Source organism: Cyrtonyx montezumae, unplaced genomic scaffold (genome assembly GCF_038088225.1).
Source record: "Cyrtonyx montezumae isolate F1298 unplaced genomic scaffold, pur_monq_1.0 scaffold_7, whole genome shotgun sequence".
Classification (NCBI taxonomy): Eukaryota; Metazoa; Chordata; class Aves; order Galliformes; family Odontophoridae; genus Cyrtonyx; species Cyrtonyx montezumae.
This window is the reverse complement of record NW_027072078.1, coordinates 7,159,726-7,186,503: the sequence shown is the minus strand read 5'-3', so window position 1 is coordinate 7,186,503 and position 26,778 is coordinate 7,159,726. Positions and strand designations below refer to the sequence as shown.

General features: G+C 38.4%; 1 protein-coding gene across 1 annotated transcript in view; it reads right to left on the bottom strand.

Moving 5' to 3' along the window:
• Positions 1-601: 601 nt before the first annotated feature.
• The window catches only part of PMS1 (PMS1 homolog 1, mismatch repair system component), a 41,142-nt gene continuing 14,965 nt past the window's right edge, over positions 602-26,778 (bottom strand). Inside the window, exons 6-13 of the mRNA XM_065751122.1 lie at positions 22,915-23,031; positions 18,999-19,121; positions 17,546-17,689; positions 15,482-16,347; positions 10,901-11,356; positions 10,222-10,352; positions 3,196-3,356; positions 602-925 (exon numbers count right to left, since the gene is read on the bottom strand). Coding sequence (XP_065607194.1) covers positions 755-925; positions 3,196-3,356; positions 10,222-10,352; positions 10,901-11,356; positions 15,482-16,347; positions 17,546-17,689; positions 18,999-19,121; positions 22,915-23,031 — 2,169 coding nt within the window. The 3' untranslated portion in view covers positions 602-754. The remainder of the gene's footprint in view (positions 926-3,195; positions 3,357-10,221; positions 10,353-10,900; positions 11,357-15,481; positions 16,348-17,545; positions 17,690-18,998; positions 19,122-22,914; positions 23,032-26,778) is intronic.

The window sequence follows — 26,778 nt, the reverse complement described above, 5'->3', positions numbered from 1 at the left end:
TTGACTGAGGCCTGTCTGCTTCCAAATGGCAAACAGTTTATGTATAGCTCTGCACTATCACAATGCTGTTGACATCTGCTTTCAGTGCTAACCTGTACTCTCATTACTCTGATCCATTCACCTTTTAAATAATTAGCCAGTTTTCATTAATCTTAAATTTTAAGAGTGTAGCTTTGCAACAGGTTAGAAATAATTGATCGTTTGCATAGTTTATAGAAAAGCTTTTCAGAGACTGAACTCTAGGACTTCAATACTCACAAAATCTAACCATTTCCAAATATAAATCCAACAACATAAATACGTGCCAATGACAACTACGTATGGTAGGGCCATATGTAAATACCTGCTGCTACCTGGCTTCCTTTAAAAATTAACGTATCTTGTCATAGAGCAATAAATTTTGCCAAGCTCTGTTGAAAGCAGCTTATAACCATATAACATTTTGACATACTGACATTTTCTAAACCTGCAGCAATGAGAAAAGCATCAAACCAGTTGAGAACATTTCTTTAATAGATTCTTTAAAAAAATAGCAAAGCTTTTCTCTACAATATTAATTTATTTCCATTTCTTGAGTAGCATCTGAATTTAAATTAAAAAACAAAACACAAGAAGGTGAACTTAAAATAACAAAAAGCAATTATACAAAACCTTCACACAAAACGTGCTGAAGTTACAGAATAATGATCAAAATTAAGCAAGAGAAATTTGATCCCAAACAAAATGTTCCATTTACTGAATAATTTCCTTGGAGTTATGGCTTGTTAACTTCTGGAATATCTGTTAAGTGATGAAAAAAAGGGCGACCATGAACACAGCCTTTATTTTCCCTTCCAAGCTGTTGCTTCATCCTGTAAATTGTGTTTTCTACATCTTCTTTTGACAAATGTAAGGGCAGCTGCCGAGCTAAACGCACTGCTTCTCCCTGTGGAAAAGAAAAACAAAACAAAAAACCCAATAGTTTTAAAGTACTGCTTTGTAACATACTAACCTGCACTAATTAAGCACTCACTGTTGAAAGGTCACTCTCCCCTTTTACACTGATATACTTTGAATCCCAGAAACACAAACCGAAAACATATTGTACAGGTTATTTCATTCTCTTCTATGACAGTCACACGCAGTCTACTGGCTATATTTGCACTTCTTCTAGGGTCCCTGTGTCTCTTAATAGCTCAATTTCTGTTGGTAACAGTATTGCCTGAAGAGATTTATCAGTTCACAAGACCTATTCTGCACCACAGGATGATGAACTGGTATAAATTAATCAAACAGTTAAACAGAGTTTTAAAAATACTACAATGAAATTTTAGATCAATGCTAGGGATTAGGTATAATACACTACATGCTGTGATCTCACAGTACTTGAAATCAAAAGTGACTGCTAAACATTGCACTACTAGCAATCATCCTCAAAGAATCAGTAACTTCAAAATGAATTTTTGTTTCCTTCTGTTATCTTAGGCTTTCACGCCTTCACAAGCCTCAACCATTTTTACCATTTTTTAATGTGAATCTTTTCAGTGGTTTCCCCCCCAGCCCACTCTTCCAAATGGTAAAAAGATCACTGTGGACTATTCTCTACTTAGGAAGGCTTTTTCTTTGACCATTTCTCTCTTTTTGCTTCTCAGTTTGCCAGAAGAGAGCAAAAGAGGATATGCTGATTACTCCAACTTAGGACAGAAGTTTAAACATGAAGTGATGGTTAAAAAATCCAGTCCTTATTTTTAAAATCAATCTTTTTCATGAACGCAAGCCATATACTTCCAGTGAGTATGCGTTTTCCAGCTAATATTACTGCTGTACATTCTTCTTTTGAATCATTCCTCACAAGATCAACAACTGCTTTTAATAATGCCTCAATGTCTCTTGTTATACACCGTTATTGTACCTTTATATACATGCACACACACTCTTTTTAAACACTGGCGTTCTCACAAACCAACTCCATTCCACTCCACCTGACTGGCAGGTATTTGTAAGCAGAGGACATAAAGCTTCCACTTCCAAACCAGGTTGTATTCCTGCCTCAATGCTGAACTGACTCTTTCTTTAAGAGTGCATGAGAATATTTCACTTCCTGCAAAGGCAGCTGTAAATTTACTGACCCAAAAAGACAGCAAAAGATTTGTATAGTTAGTGTTCAGAAGGTTAAGTATATATGATGTGTAAGTGTCTAGGCCTCACTATGCACCCTAACTCAGAAAAAACACGTAGGTAAGAGCTTGTGTAAGAACCAGCTTAACACATTGGTATTCTTCTGAACAGATATCTCAAGAACTGTGGCTATACATGGCATTAGTGAAACATTTAGAAATAAGATAAGAAATTATGGAAAACTACTTCTGTTAGTTATTCCAGCTTTCACTAGTACCATATTTATTAGTCGTCTCTGAAAATTCGTGCCTATTATTGTCTCTGGACAGACAATTTTATCTATTGCATATCAAACATTAAAAAAAAAAGTAACTCTGGTTCCAACTGTTGCATAAGAACATCTGAAAGAAAACAGCTACAAGATTCTTCTACTAAAGTACCGTTTCTCTGGCTGCTTGTGAATAATGCTGGCTGCTGGTGAACAACACATGGTTTCCTGCAAAACTCAGTCACCAGTGCATCGAGTAGAACGTACTTCTGAGACCGTCAGTTGTCAGCATGCGCTTCCCTTAAGTTCAGAAGTTATTGATGTTAACTAAATACAAGCATTTGCAGAAGCATATAGGCTTCACTACACGTAAGACTTCACTTTTTCACTTGAATGTCTTAATGCCAGTGACAGCTTGCTTTTTTGGCAAAGAAGATTCCCTTTGTCTCTATCCCCTCTTGGAATGAATCATAGGAATTTTAGTTCGTCAAGTGAAAATGGAGTACTATCTGCTTTTCAGGACATGCTTCTCTTTGAGGTTAACACGAGAATTAAGTTTTCATTAATGCCTACTTTTCAGAAATTAATAACTTAAATCACTTTATAATTTCTTCTATTTAGAAGGGAGTCAAAGCTAGGGTACTGTTCTGAGTTCAACTGCGCTGGAGAACTTGCAAGTAATTTTATGACTTTTCTGTACTCTGACAGGGAAAAATGCCTTTCCAGTCTGAAAACTGTGTATGCAGAAAAATCTTGTGAGCATAAACTCTTTTAAGGACTTGCTATGATCTTAGCCAGCCAATATCTACAAGGAAATTGTAATATCTTACCTCCAAGTAATTTATCACTTTGAGAGGTCTACATTCATATACTTCCTTTGCATTTCTGTTAACCACTGCATTCAGAATTTCTTTCAAGTCAGAAACACCATAATATGACAGACAATTAGCCATTCCTTCTATTTCCATGTGGCTTTCTGTAGCTGAAGCACCTGAAAATACAAGAAACAAAACAGCAGTTTACACACTGCTTTGATTTCTATTCTGAAGCAATTCAGAGAAAGTTAAATGGATCTAAAATCACTTAATAGATTAGTATAATGAATCCAATACAATTAGGAAACCTTTTCTACTCCTCCTTTGAAAAGAAATGTATTTATTTTTTCAAGGTTGCAAAATAATTATTTGGGCGTATTGACATCACAAGAGTACCAGTTCAATTTAATTCAAATCCTAGTCAGTGCTGTTGAAACACTTAAAATCTTCTGCAGCCTTGAGCATAGCTTTAATTAAAGCTCCTACAGCCTTAATTAAAACATACATGAAATTAATTTAGAAGTTTGTAATAAAATAGAGTTGAATTTGAAAATAATTAAAACAACGTTGGCCCAATTTCTTATGTAATTGGTTTAAACATCTGTACAGTTCAACTTCTGTCATAACAAATTCAGCTTCTACTGAAACAAAAAGCAGTTATTTCTCCTAGCACTGCAGAGGAAGATCTGAAGCCTGCATATCTAAAGCCTCAATGACAGACTTCATACACACTCACGTGATACCAATAAGCTTTATAATGAGAATAAATCCTCCCTTTGTTTTGGCCTCGTGTGGGAAAATTACGTGCATTCAGCCTGGGTCATGAATGACTTTGTAAAGTCAAAAAAAGAGGAAACAAGCAGGCTGGTATAAACTGGATTAAACCAAGGAACTGTGATAAGGGATCACTCACATTCCTAATAAAGACACAAGCTAGTACTAAGAATTATCTGAAAGATTTTAGAAATAAGAAAAAATATACACACAATGGAAGTCAAGACAATGTATCAGCTATTGCAACGAGACCATTACCCAAGACTAGTCATTGTTGATTTGATAGTAATTAAATGAGACTGTAGATGAACAGAAGGACTGTATAGATTGAAAAGAGTTGTCTAAATATGGGTGTGTATAAGTGTCAATAATTTTGATGGAGTGTTTTGGGCTTCACAGCAAGAAATATTTTGACCAGAATGTGAATTTGGTACAAGGAACATGATCTTACTCCAGCAACACATTTAGCACCACTTCAAATTTGGAATTGTATTTCCTTTTTCATCCAGCATTGTTGTCGCCCTCTTCCTCAAGCTGTCTTTCCCTAATCTTAGCTAGTAAACTGTTATGGTTTTTTTTGACATTTTTATGTACCACTGCAAGCCTGCAATCAGAACCAGCTGAAAGCAATGCTTCTGAAAGTTCACCAGTTATTAAATATGAGATAAGATCACATACAATGCCAGTATTTCTCCATAAGAAAAGCTGCAAATCTGCTGTTTCAGATCATTTATGCTTATGCTGCTCTCTCTACAAAAGCAGCACATCCTATCTGACAACTTTTCAGTAATTTGCAGTAAATGCTACCATAGACAGGATGCAGAACTTTGTTAAATCTGGGATTTTCTGTTTAAAAGTTTGCATCCCCAAGGCTACTCTTAAAATTTCAAGACAGTGTGATTCTGGATTTGCAAAGCAAATTTTTGCAAATGCAGTAAACCACTCAGACAAGCTTGCTGCTTGAAACTCGCGGTGTTTTAGCAATAACAATTTCTCTGCAAATTTTGACAGTCTGATTTGATTCACTATAAGTCAAATGCGACTTCAGAGCATAACAGAAGAACAAAAAATACAAACTCTGAAGTCTCCTTCTTCGGTACTTCTATTTCTCCTTTTCTGCTTGTGCTCCTTGGACTGAAAAGTAGCCCACTGCATTCTGACTAACATATATTTATCTGCAAGTCTTTGCAGGAATTCAGATATTGGCGACATTTGATGATATAAGCAGATGTCCAAACCTCAGTATACTTGTAAATTTTTGACAAAATATACATTAAGATTTTTGAGTACTCAAACAGCAGACTTCAAGCAGTTTCCACGGTGATTTCTGTGAAATGCTTTCCAACTTCCAAGGAAAATATTTCAATGAACAAATAAACTAGTTTTCAACTGACTAAAAATGTGGATTTCTCATTGCTAAAAATTTCCCCTTTGTCTGTCCAAACAAAACATTCACAATCACCTTTGGATAATTCCTTTTCGATGGCCAGGAAAATTTGTTCTCTTCCAGCTGCCACCTAGATTATGTGACACTATAAGACTACCTAGCTTACAGTCTTTGATCAAAATCAAATCGAAGTAAAGTAGCAGTGTGATTTTCCACCAGTTGTTTACAAGCAGCAGCTCGTATTACCAAATAAGGCAGGTTGTTTGTCTGTTACTGCTCTTTGACACCTTGTAAACACAATCTTTGTACACATGTGGCTTGGGTATGTGTATTCTATTAAGATTACAGCTGTACTCTAAAATTTTGCCTTGGTTCAAGGCACATTGATAAAAAAAATGGGTAAGACATAGTGCCTGCTCTCAGTTCATTTCCAATCATGCATTTCCACCCATCTCAAGCTTTCACGAAGGAAACAGACAGATAAGATGTGAAGGTCCATACGCTGTAAATTATGATAAGAAGAACAGGATGGAAAGCAATCCATCTTACTTCCCGAAATGGCTGTCTGCACAAGGGATCACTGCAAGCTCTACCAAGCAAACAAACGCCAGGAGAAGCCCAGAAGTAAATGCAATAATAGCACTCTCTCAAAGGCAGCCTCACTTGAAGTCTCAGCAAGGCCAGAACACTGAGTGGGTGGGAGGGTGGTGGAAGGAGGACTGGAGCTCAGCGTCACTGCTTAAGAGGATCACAATTGGCATGTTCCACAAAGAAACCATTGATTTTGCCTAAGTGACATTTATGGCAAGAAGCTTTTTCTGAGTTATTTCACAACATGTTTTTCACTGTCAGCTAGCCAGAGAAAAATCTAGTTAAAAACTCTTCAGATTGCTGAGCAATCAATACAGAGAGACAAAGAGACAAAAATATTGGTCTACCAAACAAGAAGACACAGCATATCCAACGTCTAGAATACTTAAAATAGCTTCGGTTGCAATCACTCAGACCAAAGGTAAAACTACATTCTCATTTTACAGCAAAGGAATATGCAAAAGATAGCCTTAAAAGAAACCATACTCAAGCATGGTCCTGTCATACTCCTGCATTCTTGTAGAGATTACTGTCCAAAGGTTGGACTCATGAAAAAACTAAATGTTGCCAGAAGTTCAAAGATTTCCCACTAAAATGGTAGAAAAAGATCACACTGAGCTTAACAATACTGTCAGTGCTTCAGCTGATGTCAAGTATATCATCTTGTTATCCAAAGGTATGATAAATATATCAGGTAGGTACTTCAGTCTGCTTGCCTTTCTGCAAAACTGGACTGGCCCTGCACCACTGTATTTATGGAATATGATGGAGGTACTGTCATTACTCTGAATACTTGGTTTTGTGATACCAAGTTGAAAGGCAAAGCAAGCACAGAACACACAGCTCTCGTGTGCTGACAGCATATGGATCTGTGGAGCCACAGGTGGACTGGCTCCACCTGCACATGGTACTCTCTGAGCACTCAGACCAGCCGAATGGCCCCACCACATCAGATTGAGAAGCGCCTGCAAAGAGGCATGTGGGTCATAAGAAGGAAGAGTATGAGGAGGGGAACAAAATGGCATTACTTTAGAGACGTTGACAGGAACAGCCTAAACAAAGAAAATGGATGATGTGACTTAGGACATTTCATTTGCCATGGAATACTGAACAGACAACCTGCTCAACATAGTGTATGTGATACAGTGGGAAATATACTGTACAATGTCTTAGCTGAGAAGATAAGCACACAGGACTGTTCAGGAGTTGCGTGTTGTACTATTATCAGCTCAGAAATAGTCTGCAATCATAGCAGCATTGCTGCCTTGCTGGCTTGTCAGTATCAACTTGAAAAGAAGCAACTGAGGCTTCCAACAGTTGATTGAAACATGGAAAATGATCAGTTGTATCTCTTGAAATAGGATAGACCAGTATAGTCGAGTCATAGCCCATTTCACAAATGAAATAAAAGGCTCATGGGAATAGTAACAACCTCTAGAATTATCCTAAAAACAGCAGAGAAGGCAACGATAAAAACTATAGCAGCAGAATTAAACTGAGCATCACCTGAGCTGCAGCATTAAATTGAGGTGACAAAACAGATGGTAATGTATCGCATCCCAAGCACATCTCAGTTTTCTCTTACAATTACTCTGAGAAGGCTGCCTGGAAAACTCCAGTCTTGTACCCTGCACAGAAAATTACTTTAAGAATTAGTAAGACAGGAATCAAAGTCTATGATTTTTGCACTTAATGTCCCAAAGGCTTTCAGACTGTCCTTTGAAAGGTAGGAAATTATCACAGGAGTTGAATAAAATCTACATTAAGAAGCAGCAATCAAAAGAAGATTTATAAGAGCCAACAAATTACAAAGTAATAGAGTTAAGGACCAACTGATGGCATTGCAGATTTATTCACAAATATTAACAAAAAGGCTTTTTACTTTGTAAGAAAAAATTATTGGGGATGCTACTGTCACATCCAAGTTCAAAGATACAGAAACCAACCCTTTGCTTGTAACAAAAGAGAATCTCTGACAGTTAATGCTATATACTCAGGAAACAAAACCTTGAGGCAACTTCATGTTCAAAAACATCTGTCCTGTTCATAGCCTCTGTCTGAGTCTTTAAAACACTGCAAGACAAAACAAAGGACACTGCAGAATGTTTCATTAAATGAACTTGCTCCCAAAGTTCAGAAATCCTACAGAATATTCAAATCTAAGTTTCACATAAAGGTCTTTAAATTAATGAACCTCAAACTACACAATGAAATTCTATAGAACAGACAGTTAAGGAGTGCTAATAATTAATAGTTGTTTCTGAAAAATAACTTTAATAAAGTGTTTTTAACAAAAGTAGATAGTGCATTTCAGAGCTAAGTTTAAGGGAAAATAATAAGGAAAGGAAGAAGAAAAAAAAAGAACTGATGAAGTATTAAGTAAAAATCCATAGGTCAGTTGGAAAAAACGGCTGGGTGAAATTCCATTTTTCTGTTGGCATTTCTACCTTCATCTGCAATAATAGGCTATAACAGAGGCTGTAACTGCCGTAACATCATTAGCAGAAGCTTATAAATATGACTGACAAGCCTCAAATGTTATTAATATTTCATTCAAGTAGTTAAAATATAAGATTCTGACTAAGAATTGAATTAGATTTCCATTCCTTGTATGGGCTGGCCAGACAGTACCCACCAAATCCTTGATTGAATGGTTCCTCAACCTTTACAGTGCACGTAAAGCCAACAGAGCACTGTTTGTACTTCCGTTAAACTGCAAACTAAACAGGAAAAGGGTTCCTCACTGGAGTTCATTTTCTTAATTTTATACAATTAGGGACTCTAGAAAACTAGAAAACAGTTACTATTTCCTGGTTACTACACTGAGTCCTCTAATGTTACATCATACAATTCCACTCTTGCACTAAGCAAATCATTTTAAAAGCAGATTCCTTTTTCCAATTTCACAAGACTGCTCAGCAACTCTCTTCTTGTTGTTGTCTGAAAGCAGACTTCAAAATGATAAGAAATTTATTCACATCCAGTTTACATTAATTTGACTTTGTGCAAACTTAACTGCTGGGAAAAGGGAAAAAAACAGGGAAGTATGTGAGCAGAAATGCTAAGCCCCAATCCCTTCCTCCCACATTTGTCTAGAGACAAATTGTAGACCTGCTCAGTTTTCTATCTGGTTGACTGACAGCTTTTTAAGAGCTGTCTCTTACCAGAAATACTTGATTCCCTTAATAATCTGATCTAAGATTACCCTCAAGAATACTTCTGGACAGTTCTTGCAATTTATCACAGGATTTAGTCACTCAGAAAGAAGCATCCTTGTTTTTGCTGTACATGGTTCAGAAAAGAAAACAGCTCAGGCTCTATTCTTCCCAAGAGCCAGCCTCTGACAGAAGGAGTTACTGTACATCCCTTTTTTTGTACCTACTCTTAAAAGATCCCATATGTTTGAGCAGATCTGTCATCACTGTGCATATGCAGGGATCTGTAACACATGAAGCTATAGCATTTCCAACAGCTCTTATAGGGAATCTTTTCTCTGAGCTGTCACAGCTAGGTACTGCCCCCAAGGAAGTTTGCTTTTCTTGGAACCCTGCTAGAGAAATCCTGCTGCACAGAACTGACTCTGGGAGGGTTGCCTCTGGATTTCCAACAGCATTGATGCAAATTGTTCTTCAGAAAAAAAGATCTATAAGCATTTAATCTTTACTGCTAAGCTGAAAGAATCTCAGCATGGAGACCAACCTCTATCAAAACAGCTGATGATGATCTTCCGACCCTCTCTTTACTGGCCCCTTTGGGCACTGTTCTACAATCCTGGTATGAAAGAAGGCCTGTAACCAGCTCCAACTCCTTACTGGACCTCCTCAGCTGCTGAACAGAAGGGACAGTCAGCTAAAGCACTCACTTACATAAGATTCTGCTCGTAACTATCATCTTGAAAGAAGCTACCTTGACTGTAGAAGTCTCATCAGATTAATCATTCTGTTAGAATGGCAATTCAGCATTTTGAAAAAAGAAATACAAATGTCACGAGAATATGGATTTCATTCTTTGAAATGCTGAGATGTGTAAATAAGAAGTGCTTGTTATACCACCAACTACACACACTTCCTTTTTTATTCATGTTTTCTGTTATCAGTTTCCATTAATCACTATTGTATGTAGAAGACTACATTTCTAGCAAAGTAATATAATCTTAATGCTTAGGAAAACAGGATCTCAGTGCTTTCAATGATAATGTGATGTAGAGCAACAGAACATACATCATTAAAATCATTAAATTGGAAGAAAGAAAGCCTCAATGAGAATAAAAGATGTTAAAGCCATCATACCTTCAATCACTTTTATCTGGAAGCCATTTGCTACAAGCCTTGGATCTGACAAATAACTCGATCCATTGAATCTCTGGTAATCCTTCTGCATTTTATGAAGAGCATCCATATAGTGAGATTCTCCAAGAAGACTGGGAAAAAAACACCACCACACAAACACCCAAAGGGTTAAAAAAAAAGTCCTTAATTTAAAACTAAAACTGTTCAGAAAAAAATACATTAAAAATGTTAGGTATCAAGAGCGATTATGATTTTGAAAAGTATTTAGAAAAAGAAGTCCTTTTAAAGAAGAAATACAGAATATCAACTATTTACATATCTCACAGAATGACCAAGTTCAGGCAAATAGCAGTAATTACATCAGCCATCCCATAATCCACAGGGAAAGATAGCTAGAGTGAAGCTGTGAAAATGTGGACCATTTAGTTCCCCTCCGGGAGAAGACATTTGTCTTCACTTCATTTCCAAACAGGTCAAAATTTGTACTTATTTCAACTGGAAAATGACCAGGCTTGCTCATTATTTCTTCTTTTGTTTATCTGTAAGAGCATATTTTTATGTTTTGTACAATTACAGATTAAAATAGTCAGAGAATTTGTAAACAAGGCCTTACCAGCCTACTCTAAATAATTATAAATAACTAAAATAATGTACAAATTTTTCCTCATTTGTACTCTACCTGTCTGATAACACAACTGGCTTGTCCAGTTTCTCTACTGGAAGCTTATGATTCATCAGCAGCCTTTTACGCAGCAGGGCTTCTTCCAATCTATATGGATTCAGCAGCATTAGCTTTTTTTCAGTAGCAAGTATCCAGATATCAGGAAAACTCTGACGACGGATCAGGCAAAGCTCATGTTTGTCTGAATCCCTCTTCTCATGCCTCTGAAACTGATGTCTACAGGAACTCAGAGAAAAAGGCACTGTAACGACTTTCACGGGCTGATTAGATTTCTGCTTCTTTTCAGTGCGAGCATGCAACATTTCGTCAAGCTTCTGCTGGTTGGGTAGGGAAGTCTTCAGCCTGGGCTTCTGTCTTTCTGTCTCCTTTACAGGTCTGCGTGCTGTTTGCTGCATGGCTTTGCTGGCCTCCCTGTTGTAGCGCTCCAGGTCTCTAGCGGCTTTTATTTCATACCTTAAAAAAGAAAAGGAACAATTCGAATCAAATAAGAAATCACAGACTCCAACCCCTAACACACAAAAGCAAAAGGCAAGGCAACCACTCCTACTGAGGAAAGAACTATAATTGTTCACTCAAGTAGCCACATCGATATGCTTTCCCTTATGACTGGGTAGGAAAGAGATCAGGCACTGTGCCCCCCTGCCTCTACCCAGTGAGAGTGACGAGTTTGAATTCTTCCTTCATTATGAGAGGCAGGAAAATCTGAATTTTTGAAGGGGGATACACAAACTTCACTGTACAATGAGCAACAGCAGATTGCGTTTGACCTCAACCTCAAAGACTACATTTAATTGAAATTTGTGATGAGACATACAGTTTTGGAAGGTATTTTGTCACAGGCACATCCAATCCGATTCACAAAGCCATTTGAGCTTCCAGAGCTCTGCAAATTTCAAGCAAAGTCCAAGCATTTGACAGAATTCTAAATTACAAACTTACAGATTTTTCAAAAAGTGGCTTGATAATGACCCACTCTAAAAGCTGTCTACATAATTAAATGACTACTATATACTAAAGCTCTACAACCTGACGAGATTCTTAATGAGTCTGTAAACATCAAGAAGATAGCTGAAGTTTTATAGACAGTTTATGCTCGCCTCCTTCATACAAACCTCACTTTTTTGAAGGACAAAAGAGCAATGTACTACCTCCTCCTTTTGCCCTGATTTGATACTCTAAATTCTGTCAGGTTATTCATACCAACCTGACCTTCAATAAAAGGCAGTGCTATCATACATAGGTATTGGAAATAAATATTTTAACTGGTCATATTTATTTATTGCTACTTGCTGGAACAGTTTGATTCAATTATGTGCATGCGTGCTGGAAAATTAAGGTCAACAAAAGGGTCACCATTTGCAATTAATTATGATGTGCTAGCATTCACATATGGTACCAATATTTAGTTAACTAAAAGAAGTCAGCTTAAATAGTTTCTTGCAATAAATCATGTCCTAGAAAATATGGAGTAAATGCTAAGACAAAAAACATCTGCTCCTTTTAAAACATATCGATGAAATCACTTGACCAGAATTTTTTCTAATACAGAACAAATTTATACTATCAATAAATACTTCTTTTTGAATAGACACAGTTGTAACACAGGGCAGTATTTAACTACAAGAGTACTGCTAAAGATAATCCAGAACCAAAACAATTCCAAAGAAAGTCCTACATGCTTTCATTTTAGGCCACCATCAGAAAAATTCTAACTTTGCAAGATCCAACTGCAAGGGTTTTGTAAATGTACCTCTTTAACTTGCACTGGCCAAGCTGAGAAAGGAGGCACAACATTTGGAATGTAATACCTCTCAGCTTCAGCCTCTTCACATTATGAAACCCAACCAACCACCTCAAGTAAATGTTACATTCTATTTCTGTGTTTCCTGCCTTCGTGAAGGGAAAAGACAATTAAGTTTTTAATTGCTTGTATCAGCTTCTCACAAGAGTGCTTCTGAAATGCCTCAGCTCCAGGTGACTAGTGTACTTTCCTAAGAGTGAAAGGGTTAACATACAGTAACAAAAAATAATGTTTTTCTGGAATGGCTAATTGCTAACTTATTCCCCAACAGCTGCAGAGAATGCACTCACACAAGTCATGAGATGTATGAAAAATTTATCAGGCAACAAAAAGTTACCAGACAGGAGCTAGCTACTGCTAGTCACTTATGATAGTCTACATGCATGCTCTCATCTGTCAACAGACAGCAAAGGCCATGCCACCTAAAATGATATTTCTCCCAAGGTACAAATATACCTATGAAGAATTACCATATGGCACTGACAAGGTAATTTGTTAGCCCCATGACAACATGTGCAGCTCCAAACATTTCTTACACCTCCAGGACATATGTTGCCGCTGCTGTCATTGCAGTTGGATGGATTTCTCCCACTGCTACCTGAGCCTGATAAGCAAGAAATATTAAGGCCAGACACACACACACAAGCTGCGTTAAGAAAGAGTAGAATGAGTATAAAAAAATTAAGCCTGGCTTTGCTAAGGGGATAGGCAATGCTGCCACTATGGGCATGCATGGAAGCTTTCCTCTTCTATTATAACCTAAAGATCATAACATGTTACATTCCGGTTGAGTAAGAAGTGCTGGCTTGTTTTGAAAAGGCCAATCCCATGTCATTATGTGACATCTGTTGGTTGTACTGCTCCCAAAATGAATTGAAATCCCTTTAGACCTGCTAGAGAAGCCACAGAGACAGAGATGCTGAAGCCAAGCATTGTCACCTAAACATGGGACTTCCTGGCAGAAGGATGGAGGTACAGAGCCCAGAAAAGCAACGTCTTGCCAGGAAGGTTGCCTGAACCTGGAAGCACAGTGAGCTCAGTGACAGCGTGGCCCTTTGGCAGCCCTGTCCTATACACAGTTGTTGCTACCTCTAGGTGGCCCAATTCATCCAGAGTGTTTGATAGGCAAGACATGCTCCCTGCCAGACGTGCAAAGGTTCTTTGGGATTGTATCTCTTCACAGCTGTTATTTTCTGAGGCAATTTTAGAAGACTGAAAGTGAAACAAAAATATACCAGAGTTGAGAAGTATTGATACAGCTAGTGGCAAATTTTTCACTGCCCCCAACATCTGCTGGGCCATACTGCATTCATCTCTATAGTTAAGAAAAATTCCATTAACAGAGAGGCCCCTTTCTTGAACTAACACAAAGTTAATCTGTAGGCACACTCTTAAACATAACAGTTGTAGGAGGAAAGCAACCATGAAATCTCAAAAGCTAAAGCAGAGCAAATTAAAATTTTCTGAAGCAGCTGGCAGAACCCTTTGTTTCATTTCATTAACAGCATGGATATAATTGGAGAAGATTTCTATTATTACATTAATATTCTTGCTGAAGGAGAGATGGGCAAAACACCATTTCTCACATGCATGGTTTTGTGATCAGAACACACTGCCTGCCCAGCAACCTTGAATAACTGTACAGGTGTAGCTTCTTTTTTGCACCACTCTCCTCATCCAATCTCTCAGTAGTGTGAAAATTGCACAATTTTGTCTGGTGGCATCCTCAATCCCCTTCTTTGCTTCTGCACCATTAAGAAAACACATTTTCACAACTCTGAAGTGACTCTGTTGACAATAAGCATGTCAAACTGATGAAGAACTTCTATTCTCTCCTTTCTATGATTCCCCAAAGTGTTCTATATTTTATAAAATCAAAAGAACCTTCCACATTTTGAACTGTCTTAGAATGCCTTAAAATCTGTTACTCCTATTGATCTTTCACTGCACTAGCAATTCTGCATGCATTTTAACTAACCGACCACCAGATTCCCACTCCAAAAAAGACCATAAAAGACACCAGAAAACCCAAACTAAAAAAGGCTAAAATATTTTCCTTACTTGCAGGTGGATTTCAAAAAAAAATCACTGATAGAACAGTTTAGAAAACAGGAAAGAGGTTTGATTTAGAGTGAAGGACTGACTAGCATTCAACCTGTACTACACTCTGAACCAGCACTGGAATAGCCGTTGGGAGAAGAAATTCCTTGTGTCATTTGACTGGGTTTAATACACACAATAATGGGGTAGACTGGGTTGGGATGCTTACTAAATTTAGGGGAAAGGAGTTTACCAAATGTTCAAATACTAAAGATCCTAAAAGAGAATTCTCACTTTAAAGCAATAAAAAGAGAACTGCTGGTTGGAAAAAGCTCTGGAGGAACAATACAGTGCCTCGTTCATCACTGTGCTCTTTTTCATTGACAGTGCTTCTGGAGTGATGATACATAGGCAAGCCCTTAAAAAGCTGATGCTTGTATGATTCAGAAAGCACATTTCTTGCCCAATTATTTCTAAATAACAATTCAGGGAAATTGCCCCTTCTTAACTGCTGCACAGCAAATACTGTGGCCAAATAAGTAACTCAAATCAGCAGTGCATGTCTGCGCAGCAAAGGATGACAGAACCAATGCTGACCTTAAACAGACAAAAATAATTTTCTGTTCTGTTTTTCATAAATAAGGGAAGTTATAACCTTTCTCTCACTCACAACAGATGACTCATTTGCTCACTGCTAACTACTAGATTTAGAAGCAAGATGAAGCCTGGAAACTTACTCCTGTTTTTCTTCTTCATTTAAATTCTTCCACTGCTCTTCAATTTTCAATAGGATGTCCTTCATGCTACACCTTGGATTTTCAGAAAATAATTTTGAACGATATTCTTGGGTGAAGAGTTCAAATGCAGACTTTGGTTTCCTTATTATTCGACTACTAATTAAGTCATAAGCCATTACTTGTCCTGTTTTGTCATTTATTACATTTGTTTTCTTTGTACTTTGATTTGGAATTTGTTCATTGCTACGTTCACTCTGCTTATTAATTGTTCCTCCAGCTTCAGGAGGAATTAAAACCTTCACAGGTTCCAGGTTGTCTCCTGAAGAGTTTTTAAATGCATTTCCCATACTCCAGTTATCAGCAGAGATTTCAGGTAAGTCTTCAGGGACTAAGGCTTCTTCAGCATTATCAGTACTCAAAAGCTGCCCACCATCTTTTTTAGACTCGGGATCTATAGGAGCACTGTTACTTGGAATACCAGTTGTATTTTGTCCATTCTGCTCCTCCTCACACAATAAATGTAAGGAACCTTCTTGGAAGGCATCATTCTTAGAAGCCTCTTTTTCTTCTAGGCGACTATGTACAGTACCACCAGAGAATATCTGATGGTTTAAACAGATCTCTGTGTTTTTTCCTGCTTGACAACTTTGCACATCACTGCTGAATGAAAGGAATGAAGTATGAGCATGTAGATCATTGTTTCCAGATGGTTCCATTTCATTAACAACCACATCTGTTTGTTCTGCTTTATGAACAAACATGTCTTCTGAGGTAACATCTGTTTTATTAGCTTCACCAGAGACCGTAGCAGGTAGTGGCCCATACAAAGATTTCAACACATTTTCAACAGCAAGTAAGACAGACTCCTGGGAAGAAAAAACAAACAAACAAAACAAGACACATAAAAGCATGAGTAAAAATCTATAATACATAACTGACAGATATTAAGAATAAAAAGCAAAGCGATTCATAATATGAATATATTATTCTCAGAATATTTTTTTAACAGATCTAGACGGGTTATGGCAAATTTTGTTTTTCACATATGTTAAAAAAGGCTCCAAAATGGACAAATTTCACCTCAAATATTCTGGGATAGGTCTTCTGCTTCACCGGTATACAATGAAATAATGAAAGCAATTCACTGCTTTCTTTATAGCTCAGTGTACTGATTGCTGAAAACCATATCAAGTAAAGCTATTCCCACCTAATACAGTGTCAAAAGCTCATAGTAAAGACAGAAGTACCAGCAACAACCCAATTGCTGTAAGCATGTTTGCGAAGGTGCTGCCAACACAGCTCTGCAGCAAATGATGGAACAAATAAGAAAACCTCGACCCTCTTCCAAATACCAAATAAAAGTTTCAAACTAGAATAGGTGTGAAAATGCTATGTTAATTTTCATATACACAGCACTTCAAAGGCAATGCATTGGCCACATTAACATAGACAAGTACAAGAACTGTAATTGAGGGATAAACTGACCTCTGTGGCTAGCTATGTGCACTGTGAATAAGAGCCTTACCAGTATAGCTTTCTTAATTTCTGTGGCATTACTTATCATATTAAGTACTAAGAAGTGAAAGTAAATTTATGGAACGTTAATCACTATAAAACCTCTAAAATATGGGCATGTGCCATTTAAAATTCAGCTCTTGACAGTATCAATAAGATATCCTGAAACTTAAGTGACGTCAACAATTATTTAATCACATAACAGCAAACAGCGCAGTCAGCAGAAATCAACTTCCCCTTCACAATGTATGTGGCGTTTTAAATGTTTATTACTTAGTGCATTAAGAAACTAAGCTGAGATTTATTTAAGGACAGACACCACAATTACATTTAACTTTGGTCACAATAAAGCCAACTGGAAAAAAATACATGTACGTGACAGCACATCGATGATCTTCAAAGTCAACTGGGAAATAAGTTTTGAATAATCCTCCTCGAAAACTTCAGTAGCACTGCTTACCTTCAAACACTTCAGCAGTTCCAGAAGCCCTTATTACCTGTGCATAAGTAAAACTTGTCAACTCAACAGCAGAGTAAGACATTAGTTACCTTGCACTGCAGGAGAACTTCAGTTTTATCAGGAGTTAAATTCACATCCACAGCAGAGGCAGGTACAGTAATGCTCAGAAAGAACACAGGGTATAAGCGTGCGCTGTCCTTTTGCATCAGCGCACTGTAGTACTGTCGAATTAACTACAGATTAATTTAGTAAAGAAGAGTCAGTAAAGGCAATCAAATAGACACAGAGACACAGAAACAAAATTTGATGTTACAAAATTTTGACTGTATTTTTTCCCAAATGGACAGAAAGCTAAAAAGATCTTTGAACAGAATAATCACCAAAAGGGGACTTACTGGTGGTTTCACGTATTCAGAGCTAAGTAAAAATAAACATAGCCATTAAAAAAAAAAAGGATAAAATTCCAAGAAACAAATGGTAGCTGTTTTGACCTTTTGAATAAATACATCAATCATATTTGGACAAACACATATGATATGCCTGAACTTAAAAATGACCAAATTGGACTGCAATTCTAATGCTTAATTCCTCACTCAACACAAATGCTATTATTTCTGTGTTTGTTTTTTAAAGAAAATCTACTTGCACAGCTTGCAACAACATTACAGTCTCTTTCAGCCAAACTGAAGTCTGCTTGAGAAAGTAACACTTGCACCACAGAGTTGATCTTTTCCCAGAACAGGATTAGTTTGTTCCTTTTGTTAACCCAATTATAAATTTAGAAAATTTTCAGAATTTATGTCAAAATAAAAGGAGTCACCGCTACAAAAACAGCCCTAAACAAAGGGCAATGTATTTTTACTTTGTATTGTAGTGCCCTGAAAGCCATCCAGCCCTTGGTTAAGAAGTGGTCTCTTTCATGGGATCCAAACTGAGCCTTACACAGCAGCAAGAACCTGGTATGTCACACAGCGTGCGCAGATGTAGCACAGGATTAGTCTTGTGTGTCACTTACAACACAGACACAAATCCAGGCCTTACTTCTACAAAACTCTGAGTGTAGACTGAAAATGAATTCGTTTTCTCTACTTTGAACCCTATGCATACACTTCAGCATGAGTTGAATTTTCTTTTCTGGGAGGCATGAGGATTAGAACAGCAATGCTACTCCGAGTGAGGTGCTGCAAGGTTCAGTAGTGTGAGAAACCCAAGAGTATCAAATTCTGCCTACACAATGCCTAGCTGTAGCCAGTGCTTCTGCACTATCACTTTCATTTTTATTCAACGCCTACATAGATTTAAAGTGAAAGTGTGTATAAGCCTGATAAGCCCTCAGTATGAAGTAGACAAAATTGTGATTTTAATTTCAGAAAAAATCTCTTATGGGAAACCACATGACAAACTGCACAGGTGCAATTCTGCTAGGCTAACAGCAAGAAAGAATCAACTATCCTGGGCTCTTATATATCTGAAATACATTTTCTTTAAGCAGCCCTAAGTATAGCCTCCAGCTCTGCAGTTGTAAACATTAGAGAGTGTTACCTTTAGTATTTCTTTCTGATGAACTGGACGATTATTTACAAAAATAAAACTCCGCTCTGAGCTTGAGAGACTTGTCAAAGAGCTGTCTGACTCAGCTTTTGGGAGAAATCCAGAAAGATTTATCTGTAACGATATAACAAACACGGCACAAAGGTCTTTAAAAGAAAATGTCAGAAAGATTGTAATGAGGTGGGATATTACATGAAACACACAGGAGTCCCAGCCATTCAAATCCATGCACTGCTTCTTTAGAGCTATGATGGTTTGGTGGGAAATACTAGTGGTAGGTGCACAGTTGGACCAGATGATCCTGGGAGGTCTTTTCCAACGTTGGTGATTCTATGATTCTAAGATTCAAGTGATAGAAGTGCTATTAAAAAAAAAGAGGCTGAGAAGGATACTTCTGTCTCTATTACCCCTCATTAACTGAGACATTTCCCATCGGGACTGCAGGTTCAGCAGGTTGCTGTCTGCAGCTGGGGGCTGGAGTTGGTTGGAGCCAACAAACCGATGCCAGCTAACTGCATACTCGCTGACGGCAGGTCTGCCAACTACTGCTGGTCTAAGTTAAAGACACACACTGCTGTGCAGCCTGGAGAAGGTGGTAGCGAGCTCTCACTGTGATAGAAAAGCAAAAGATGAAATCCCTCTCTTTCCACACACAGGACACCTTAAACAGCCTGCTGTCAGGCCTTTATTCAGGGCACCCAAATGTACCTACACCACTTCTATCTAAATCATCTGCCTTCGAGGTGTGCCGAGCACCCCCAGCTCACATCCTTGAGCAGAACCTGTAATGCACCCAACCTTACCAAGGAGCCCAGGAACACATCATACAATTCAAATAACATTAAAAATTTTGTAACTTCTCTGTTAAGCCTTTTTAGCTTTTGTTGTTTGTTGGTTTTTTTCCAGCCAAAATGAGGCCGATGACACATACTGCCTGCCTCATCAGCTCCTCCTCTCCTCCACCAAACAACCTAGATGCCCTTAAATAATTTCAATTCTATCTGGTAAAGAAGCAGAAATCCAAAAGATACTCTATTTCCACACTTCCTGTGATAACCGACAGCTGTTTGGAGAGGACAGCCTCGACATAATGACCCTCCTGCAGAAAAAGGCAATTGTTCCTTTTACAGAGACAGGATCCACCAGCACTGACCCATGCCAGGTAGCACAGGTACTGCTCCAACATTGCCCCACTGCAGTCTGCCTGGACAAGTAGCTCAGGGCTCAGCAGGGGGCTGGTGCACAGCAAAGAATGGATTCTGGATACGTGGGAAAGTAGGGAGAACATTCTGGTAACAGGGTGGATCACAGAATACAGAAATCAGATCTCTTAGTCTTTTCTCTTGGCAGAACCTCTTGCACATACTAAGACCCAAGCTATCATGCATTTGAAACGGGACTTAAAATCCGTGGGACTTGGCCTATCCTCCCCACTCACCTACGTCACACCAGCTATCTGCTCATGTGCTCCCTTATTCCCTCCTGACCTTGTAACAAGCATTCTGTGCTAAAGCTGGAGTGTTCTGGTCAGCAACGTTGCACATAACCAAACACCACTGGTCAAGTTAAAGAGGTGTCAAATATCTGCTGGACGATTATCAAAAAACAACATGCAGCACTTCTCGATTTTATCCCGCAGCTTTAGCACATCCTCTCTGAATGTTCCTTCTTTATGTGCTTCAAATTTCTTATCCCGTTTCCAAACATCTGTATTATAGTGTTTCACTTCAAACAGTATTTTTATATACAGACAACATTAAAACAAAACTGAAAGTCTCTAAATAAGTCATTTAAGAAGCTGCCAGATTAAGAAATGGCTGACTACTGTTACTATTTAAAGCCACGTGGAATATCAGTACACTCATCAGAAGTTAGTAATGAGTTCTAAAACTAATCTTAATTACTGAAGTTATCATATATAAAAATATTCTATAATTAAGGCAAAATTACAGAGACTGGAGAATGTAAAATATCAAATACATGTACTTACTCAAATATACCTGTGTTGAGTGGACAGTAAGCCTTTCTTCAGCACTTGCCTTTTTCCCAGCAGCTTGTATACCTGCCAAACTTAACCCTCACAGAATAATAGGAAAATTCCTAGGAATTCCATAGGAATTCCTTTCACTGTCAAAATTTCCTGAGTGAAACTTTTCAGCCAAAATGGATCCACCCATTTCCAAGAATGGGGATGCGAAAAGCATAGATGAGGTTTTGCACATGACAAACTGTCCACTCTTTATTTTCTTTGGTTCTCTTTCTACTTTGTGAGCACTTCCTAACTTTTCCATGCCTTGGAGCCAACTTGAACTATGTTCTTGTTTCATGCAGTGCTCGTAATAGGGAAGAAGGCGAGTCTTTAAAATGCTTGAATCACTTATCACAGAAGATTCAAATGTGAAGTTAGTAAGGTACAGCTTACAAAATGATTACAGCAACGCTGTTTTTTCCTTCAGAGATGACTTTGCAGTAAAGGAGTAGGAAGCTACACAATGGACAAGGAGGAAATGAAGAGTTAGTGCTGCTCTCATCTGTGTACTAAATGAGACACAGTCTATGTGGAAAGGAAAAAGTGGCATACACGTTGTCTTTAAATACCTACCTTAATTCCTGCACACGAGGGAAAGAGACAAGGGCTACACAGGCAGCCTGAATTCTGTCATTTTGTTGTGTTTGCCTGCTTAAATTAGAAATATCCATGGTTTCTGAACGTAAGTCTGTGCACGCGCAACATGCACGGATCACTTAGACACCTATAAATGATGCACGTGGTATTTTACACACTATTTAGAGACAGAGAGAGAGATGGAATGTTCCCCAACTTCTATTCAAGGAATATGGATGCCTCATGATATAGCAAAGAGGTAACACGAGAAGCTGAGTGCCTCCCTCAAGCTAGTCCCTTTTAAATACCCCCGGGTCCTCCCTGCAGAGCCCCCTGCACTTGCCATATGGGCACAGCCAGTGAGCACTCAGGTATGAACAAAACACCTGTGCTTGTCCTGACATAAACAAGAAAAACTTTGTAAGCAATGAGAGTCAATGCTTCCCCCCCCCCCCCCCAGTTCCCCGTATGTATAAACTATAAGCATTCTTACGAACTCCAGATTTAAGTCTGACTAAACAGCTTCTTGCAGCACAGTAATTTGTGTTCAACAGGTGCTCTCACTTTACCCAAGGTGATGCATCTCATCTACATGACTCTGGGCAAGATCCACTACTACAACATACAGAAAAAAGTTAACTTAGCAGCCTCAGCAGGAGTTACACTCTCCTGCATAAGAATGTCTGCAACAAAAATAGAAGCAGAATTAAAACAAAAAAAAGTGAGAATATTAAGACAAAGGACAGTATCATGGGCAACTCCTTCAATTTCAACAGCGGCAAAGAGTTTTGTGAGCTTAAATTTGTTGAAAGCTGGCAAGTGTTTCCTTCAAATATAGGCTTATTACAATTCTTGCAAATCTTGCCTTCTAAGCACGTGCTTATTTTGCTCTTCTGATAACCCCGACTGAAACTGAGGGAATATTTAGAAGATAAGGCTAAGAGGCCACGAGGATCAGCAAGACATAACTACTTAGTTATTAATCGGAGCACAACCTGCCCGCAGGCCAGGAATCCTAACTTAGACAGCTCTGAGCAACCAGCAATTCTGCATTTGTCATCACAACTGTTTTTACTGCCATTTGATCAGTGCCACATGAGTCCTGACGAGATGATTCTGGGAGTGCATTTTCAATCACCAAACCAATTAATTTTACAGAGAGGCCAGTAACAGAATCAAATGTATTAATCAGATGTCAGTCTAGAGATAATATTCTTTATTTCAAAATCTTTTTTTGGGTACTGACTTAGCTCTTCATTGACGGGCTTTAAGTGGATCTGGGAGAAGGAAGCTTAAACTCACCTCAGGATCTTCACAGCAGTGTTGAAAAGGTACCATACTGCCCATAATGGCTGTTCCCAGAACTGACATACAGGCCATTTTGTGATCTGACACCCTGTTCTTCTGCCAAATAACTGCCTGAAACAAATGGCACAGAGTCAAATTTTTGACATTATATTTATATTTGTTGAACTTAAGTCATGTCTATGAACATGTATATGCAACTGCACACATACTGTATATGTAACATTCTGTACTTTGACCCTCTTACATTCACAACTTTCAGTGTTAACACACACGATATGGTGCTTTTTGGCAAGGCTTCTCATGCTGTATTACTTATTTAGACTTGTAGCCATCAGAAAACTAAGGAAAGTTTGTGTTCTTGAATATTGTATGGCTAATCTGGACTTCTGCACATAACAATTGTTAAAAAACAAATCCACAAAAATACTATTTTTCCTCTTAGATATACTGCAGTGAGCTACATAACTTTCACTGAGTACATATATTGAAGGTTTACAACATCTTTTTGTCATGACAGTCAGCATTTTAAGTAGGGCACTATAATGCTTATGGTACTTTAATCTGTTTAGGTTGAAGCTGGGACACTGTACACCCATTCATAGCTCCCATCTGGATTCTCTAGGTCTATAAGTCTGTTCTACAGAAGGAAAGCAGTCTGTAAGGAAGTATCTCTAGGAAAGTGGCTGTTTGTCTGTTGAAAATTTTGCAGAAGTTAGAAGGATATGTACTCTATCAGATACATACCTTTTGCACAGATTTAGCCAATGCAGTAAGGCAGCGTGAAGTGCAACTCGCATCACAGAAATTTACCTGTTAAATCCTTACATACTTGGGGAGTATTAATTACCTTGGGAAGCAATATTTTGCCTCTCCAATATGAAGCCTTCACTAACATGAACCCCTATATTGAACAGCCACAAATTTAACCCTGAATCTGCTTGCCTTTTACTTACCACTATGTAGCAACAACAACTGTGCTTAATTGGCTTTCTACTTCTAAGCAACTTCTAGATTCATACTGGCTTTGTATCTACTTCTGTCATCGTTAGGTGACCGAGTCTATTTTGGGGTGCAACATTCAAACATAAAAGGAAAAAAATGCAGGAAGTTGCCCATTAAATCTGACATTACAGTGCCAGTTTAAAAATAGATGTTTAAATAGGTGCTAGGTGTCCAATAAATTTAAGATGAGTTCACAGTGCTCTGGCACAGGATGTCATGTGAAAGCGTGGTGAGCGAGCAAAGAATATGCAGGCACCAATCTCAAGAAATGCAGTACAGAGCCTTAAAATTCCACCTGTCCTGTAGGATATTTGCTGGCCTTGAAAGGTGAATTGCACTGAAGAACGCAGTGCTCCTGTAAAACAATACCCTCTTCTTATGGAATAGGTGGGATTTTTTAAAGCTTTGAGACTGGGAACCCTAAAACTTCACCCTAATCTTTAACTGTTTATTTCCAAACTCACTCCTGCCTGAATCTAACTCACTTTCTGCTCACCGCTGACACTGTGCACGCTGCCCTGCCAACCCACAGCCACCTGGAAGCTCCCAGATGCAGAAGACAACCTACGTGAGGGATGACAGGGCACACACGAAGGGGTGAAGGAGAAGGGGTGCAGAGGGCAGTGTGCCTGCAGCTTGGTGCTTTGCAGGCTTGGAAGGAAGGAAGGAAGATGGAGCCCTGCAGTGCTCAGCCTCCCGGCTCCACACCTGCTGCACATCTCCTCAGAGACATTTGGGAGTGATGAAAGAATCTGTCCTCTTCCTCAGAGCTCATCTTATAAAACATATCCTGTACTGCTGCTATTTTAAAGTTGATTACTTAAAATGGAAACACAGAGTGCCAAACGATTTTTTCTTTACTGGATACATTTTAAATTAAACACTTGTGACAAACAGAGAAAGACACTTGTTACGTGACTAGTATAAACACCCCGCTGTTTATTTTAGGTTATCCTAGTGTGATGCCACAGGTACAGATATAAATCCTAGCTGCTGATTAATGCAAGGCTGCTATTACCCTGCCTGGCCTGCTGGACGCTGGTACATGGGACTGTAAAAAGATCACTGCAGTGAAGTGCTTTTAGAAAAGCCATGGAACATGAGAACTTATTAAAGGCAAACTTGCTAAAAGTAGATACTGTTAATAAGTTCAGAGTTTATTTATTTATTTATTTATCTATACTATAGAGCAGACACAGAATGGATTGTGTGCTCTTCTTTAGCTCTCGCTGCGTGTTACGAAGCCACGGTGTAAGAACAGCTGGTTAATTTGAAGGAAATTACTTTCTAGACTCTCTACATGCATTAATGAGCTGTAAAATGTAACCCATTAAAAACGATTACTCCATTTTATTTATTTTAAAAAGTGCCTGCTTCCACGAGGTTCCTGCTATAGCCTCATTTTTTAACCTTGATTATACCCTTTAGTTCAGCTAAAAATACACACCCACACACCCCCCTCGTATTTTTTTTTCTAGGTCATATAAACCTGGTGTCCAGGATGAGCCAAGGAAGAATCCGACTCTGGTCAGTATGATGACACTGCAAAAACAGCCTACTCAACGATATATTATTACATACGGACCATCTTAGGGTTTGTTAGAGTCAGCCAAATATATCTCACCTTCCTCTTGGCTTCATTGAAGGAGATTACATGATCCAGGTCTTATTTTAAAAGTCCCAACATATATGAAAATCTACTGCACATATATACAAGATAAACACATGCATATGTGTATCTATTTCCTTGGCCACATCCAGTTCTAGAACATGCAGATATCCATCATTTTGTGCAGTATGACAACACATGCATGCCTGGAATAGGAATCTCAATTTTATAATACAGATAGCCTAGGATTCCTTGAAAAATGGTCATGACTGGAAAAAGAGTAGGCAACCTCTTCTCATCAGGGTACCTAATATTTGTCACTGAGGAGAATGATAGCTATTCACAGTGTCAGACTCCAAAGAAGAACAATTGCAAAAATGCAGCCACTCCTCAAGCCAACCCATTTTTCATGTTCCAGAATTCCTACCAGCAGCCACGGCAATACACAAGTACAAAAAGAGAAATCCTACTCAGAGCTGAAGACTGGATGCTGCACCTGGTTATGGAAACACAGAGCCACTACTATGCTGAGATGAATTCCTCCTGTTCACCTTACCACTACGTAACGACAATACTTAATCAGCCCTCCTTAGCACAATTAAGATTCTTGAATTAAGGTGGTGTGGACTTTCAGTACCCAAATCCAGTCTTTTTCTTCATTTATTTTGTGATAATCATTATGTTTTGTTTTGTTTTTTATCTTAGATATAAAAGTTCAAGAGTGTAAAGGTCTAGTAGAGCAAGCTCTGTACCTCAACTGCAGACTGGAAACACCCATTGGCTCTGCTCACAAGAGCTGCATTCCGCAGCCTAATTTTGTTTTACATGCTCCAAAAATCTCATCCTGAGATCTTACTGTAGACAGTTCTCTCTCCAAGGCAGTGTCTTTCTTAGCTTTCCTGACTTAAAATATAGCAGCTTTTGGGGCTCCTTCATAACCAAAACCATGGCTGCTATTTGTTAAGAGGGCACACAAACAGGAACTAAGCCAAGCAGCAATATCAAAAGTGTGAATTCAGTCACAGGGTAATAAAAAACCCATCACCATGAAAGTGAGCTTTTGCTCATGCTGCACAGACACCTGGCTGCAAGGGGAGGCACACTCCTGCAGTGGAAGAAAAGCTATCACTTAAGACTAAGAACACATCAACATAAAGATTTAGCCACGTAGGTTAAAATCCCAGCCTTGAAGCATCAGTGTTGTTTGATCTGCTCCAGGCCACAGCTGGAGTCTTGGTTTAAAAACC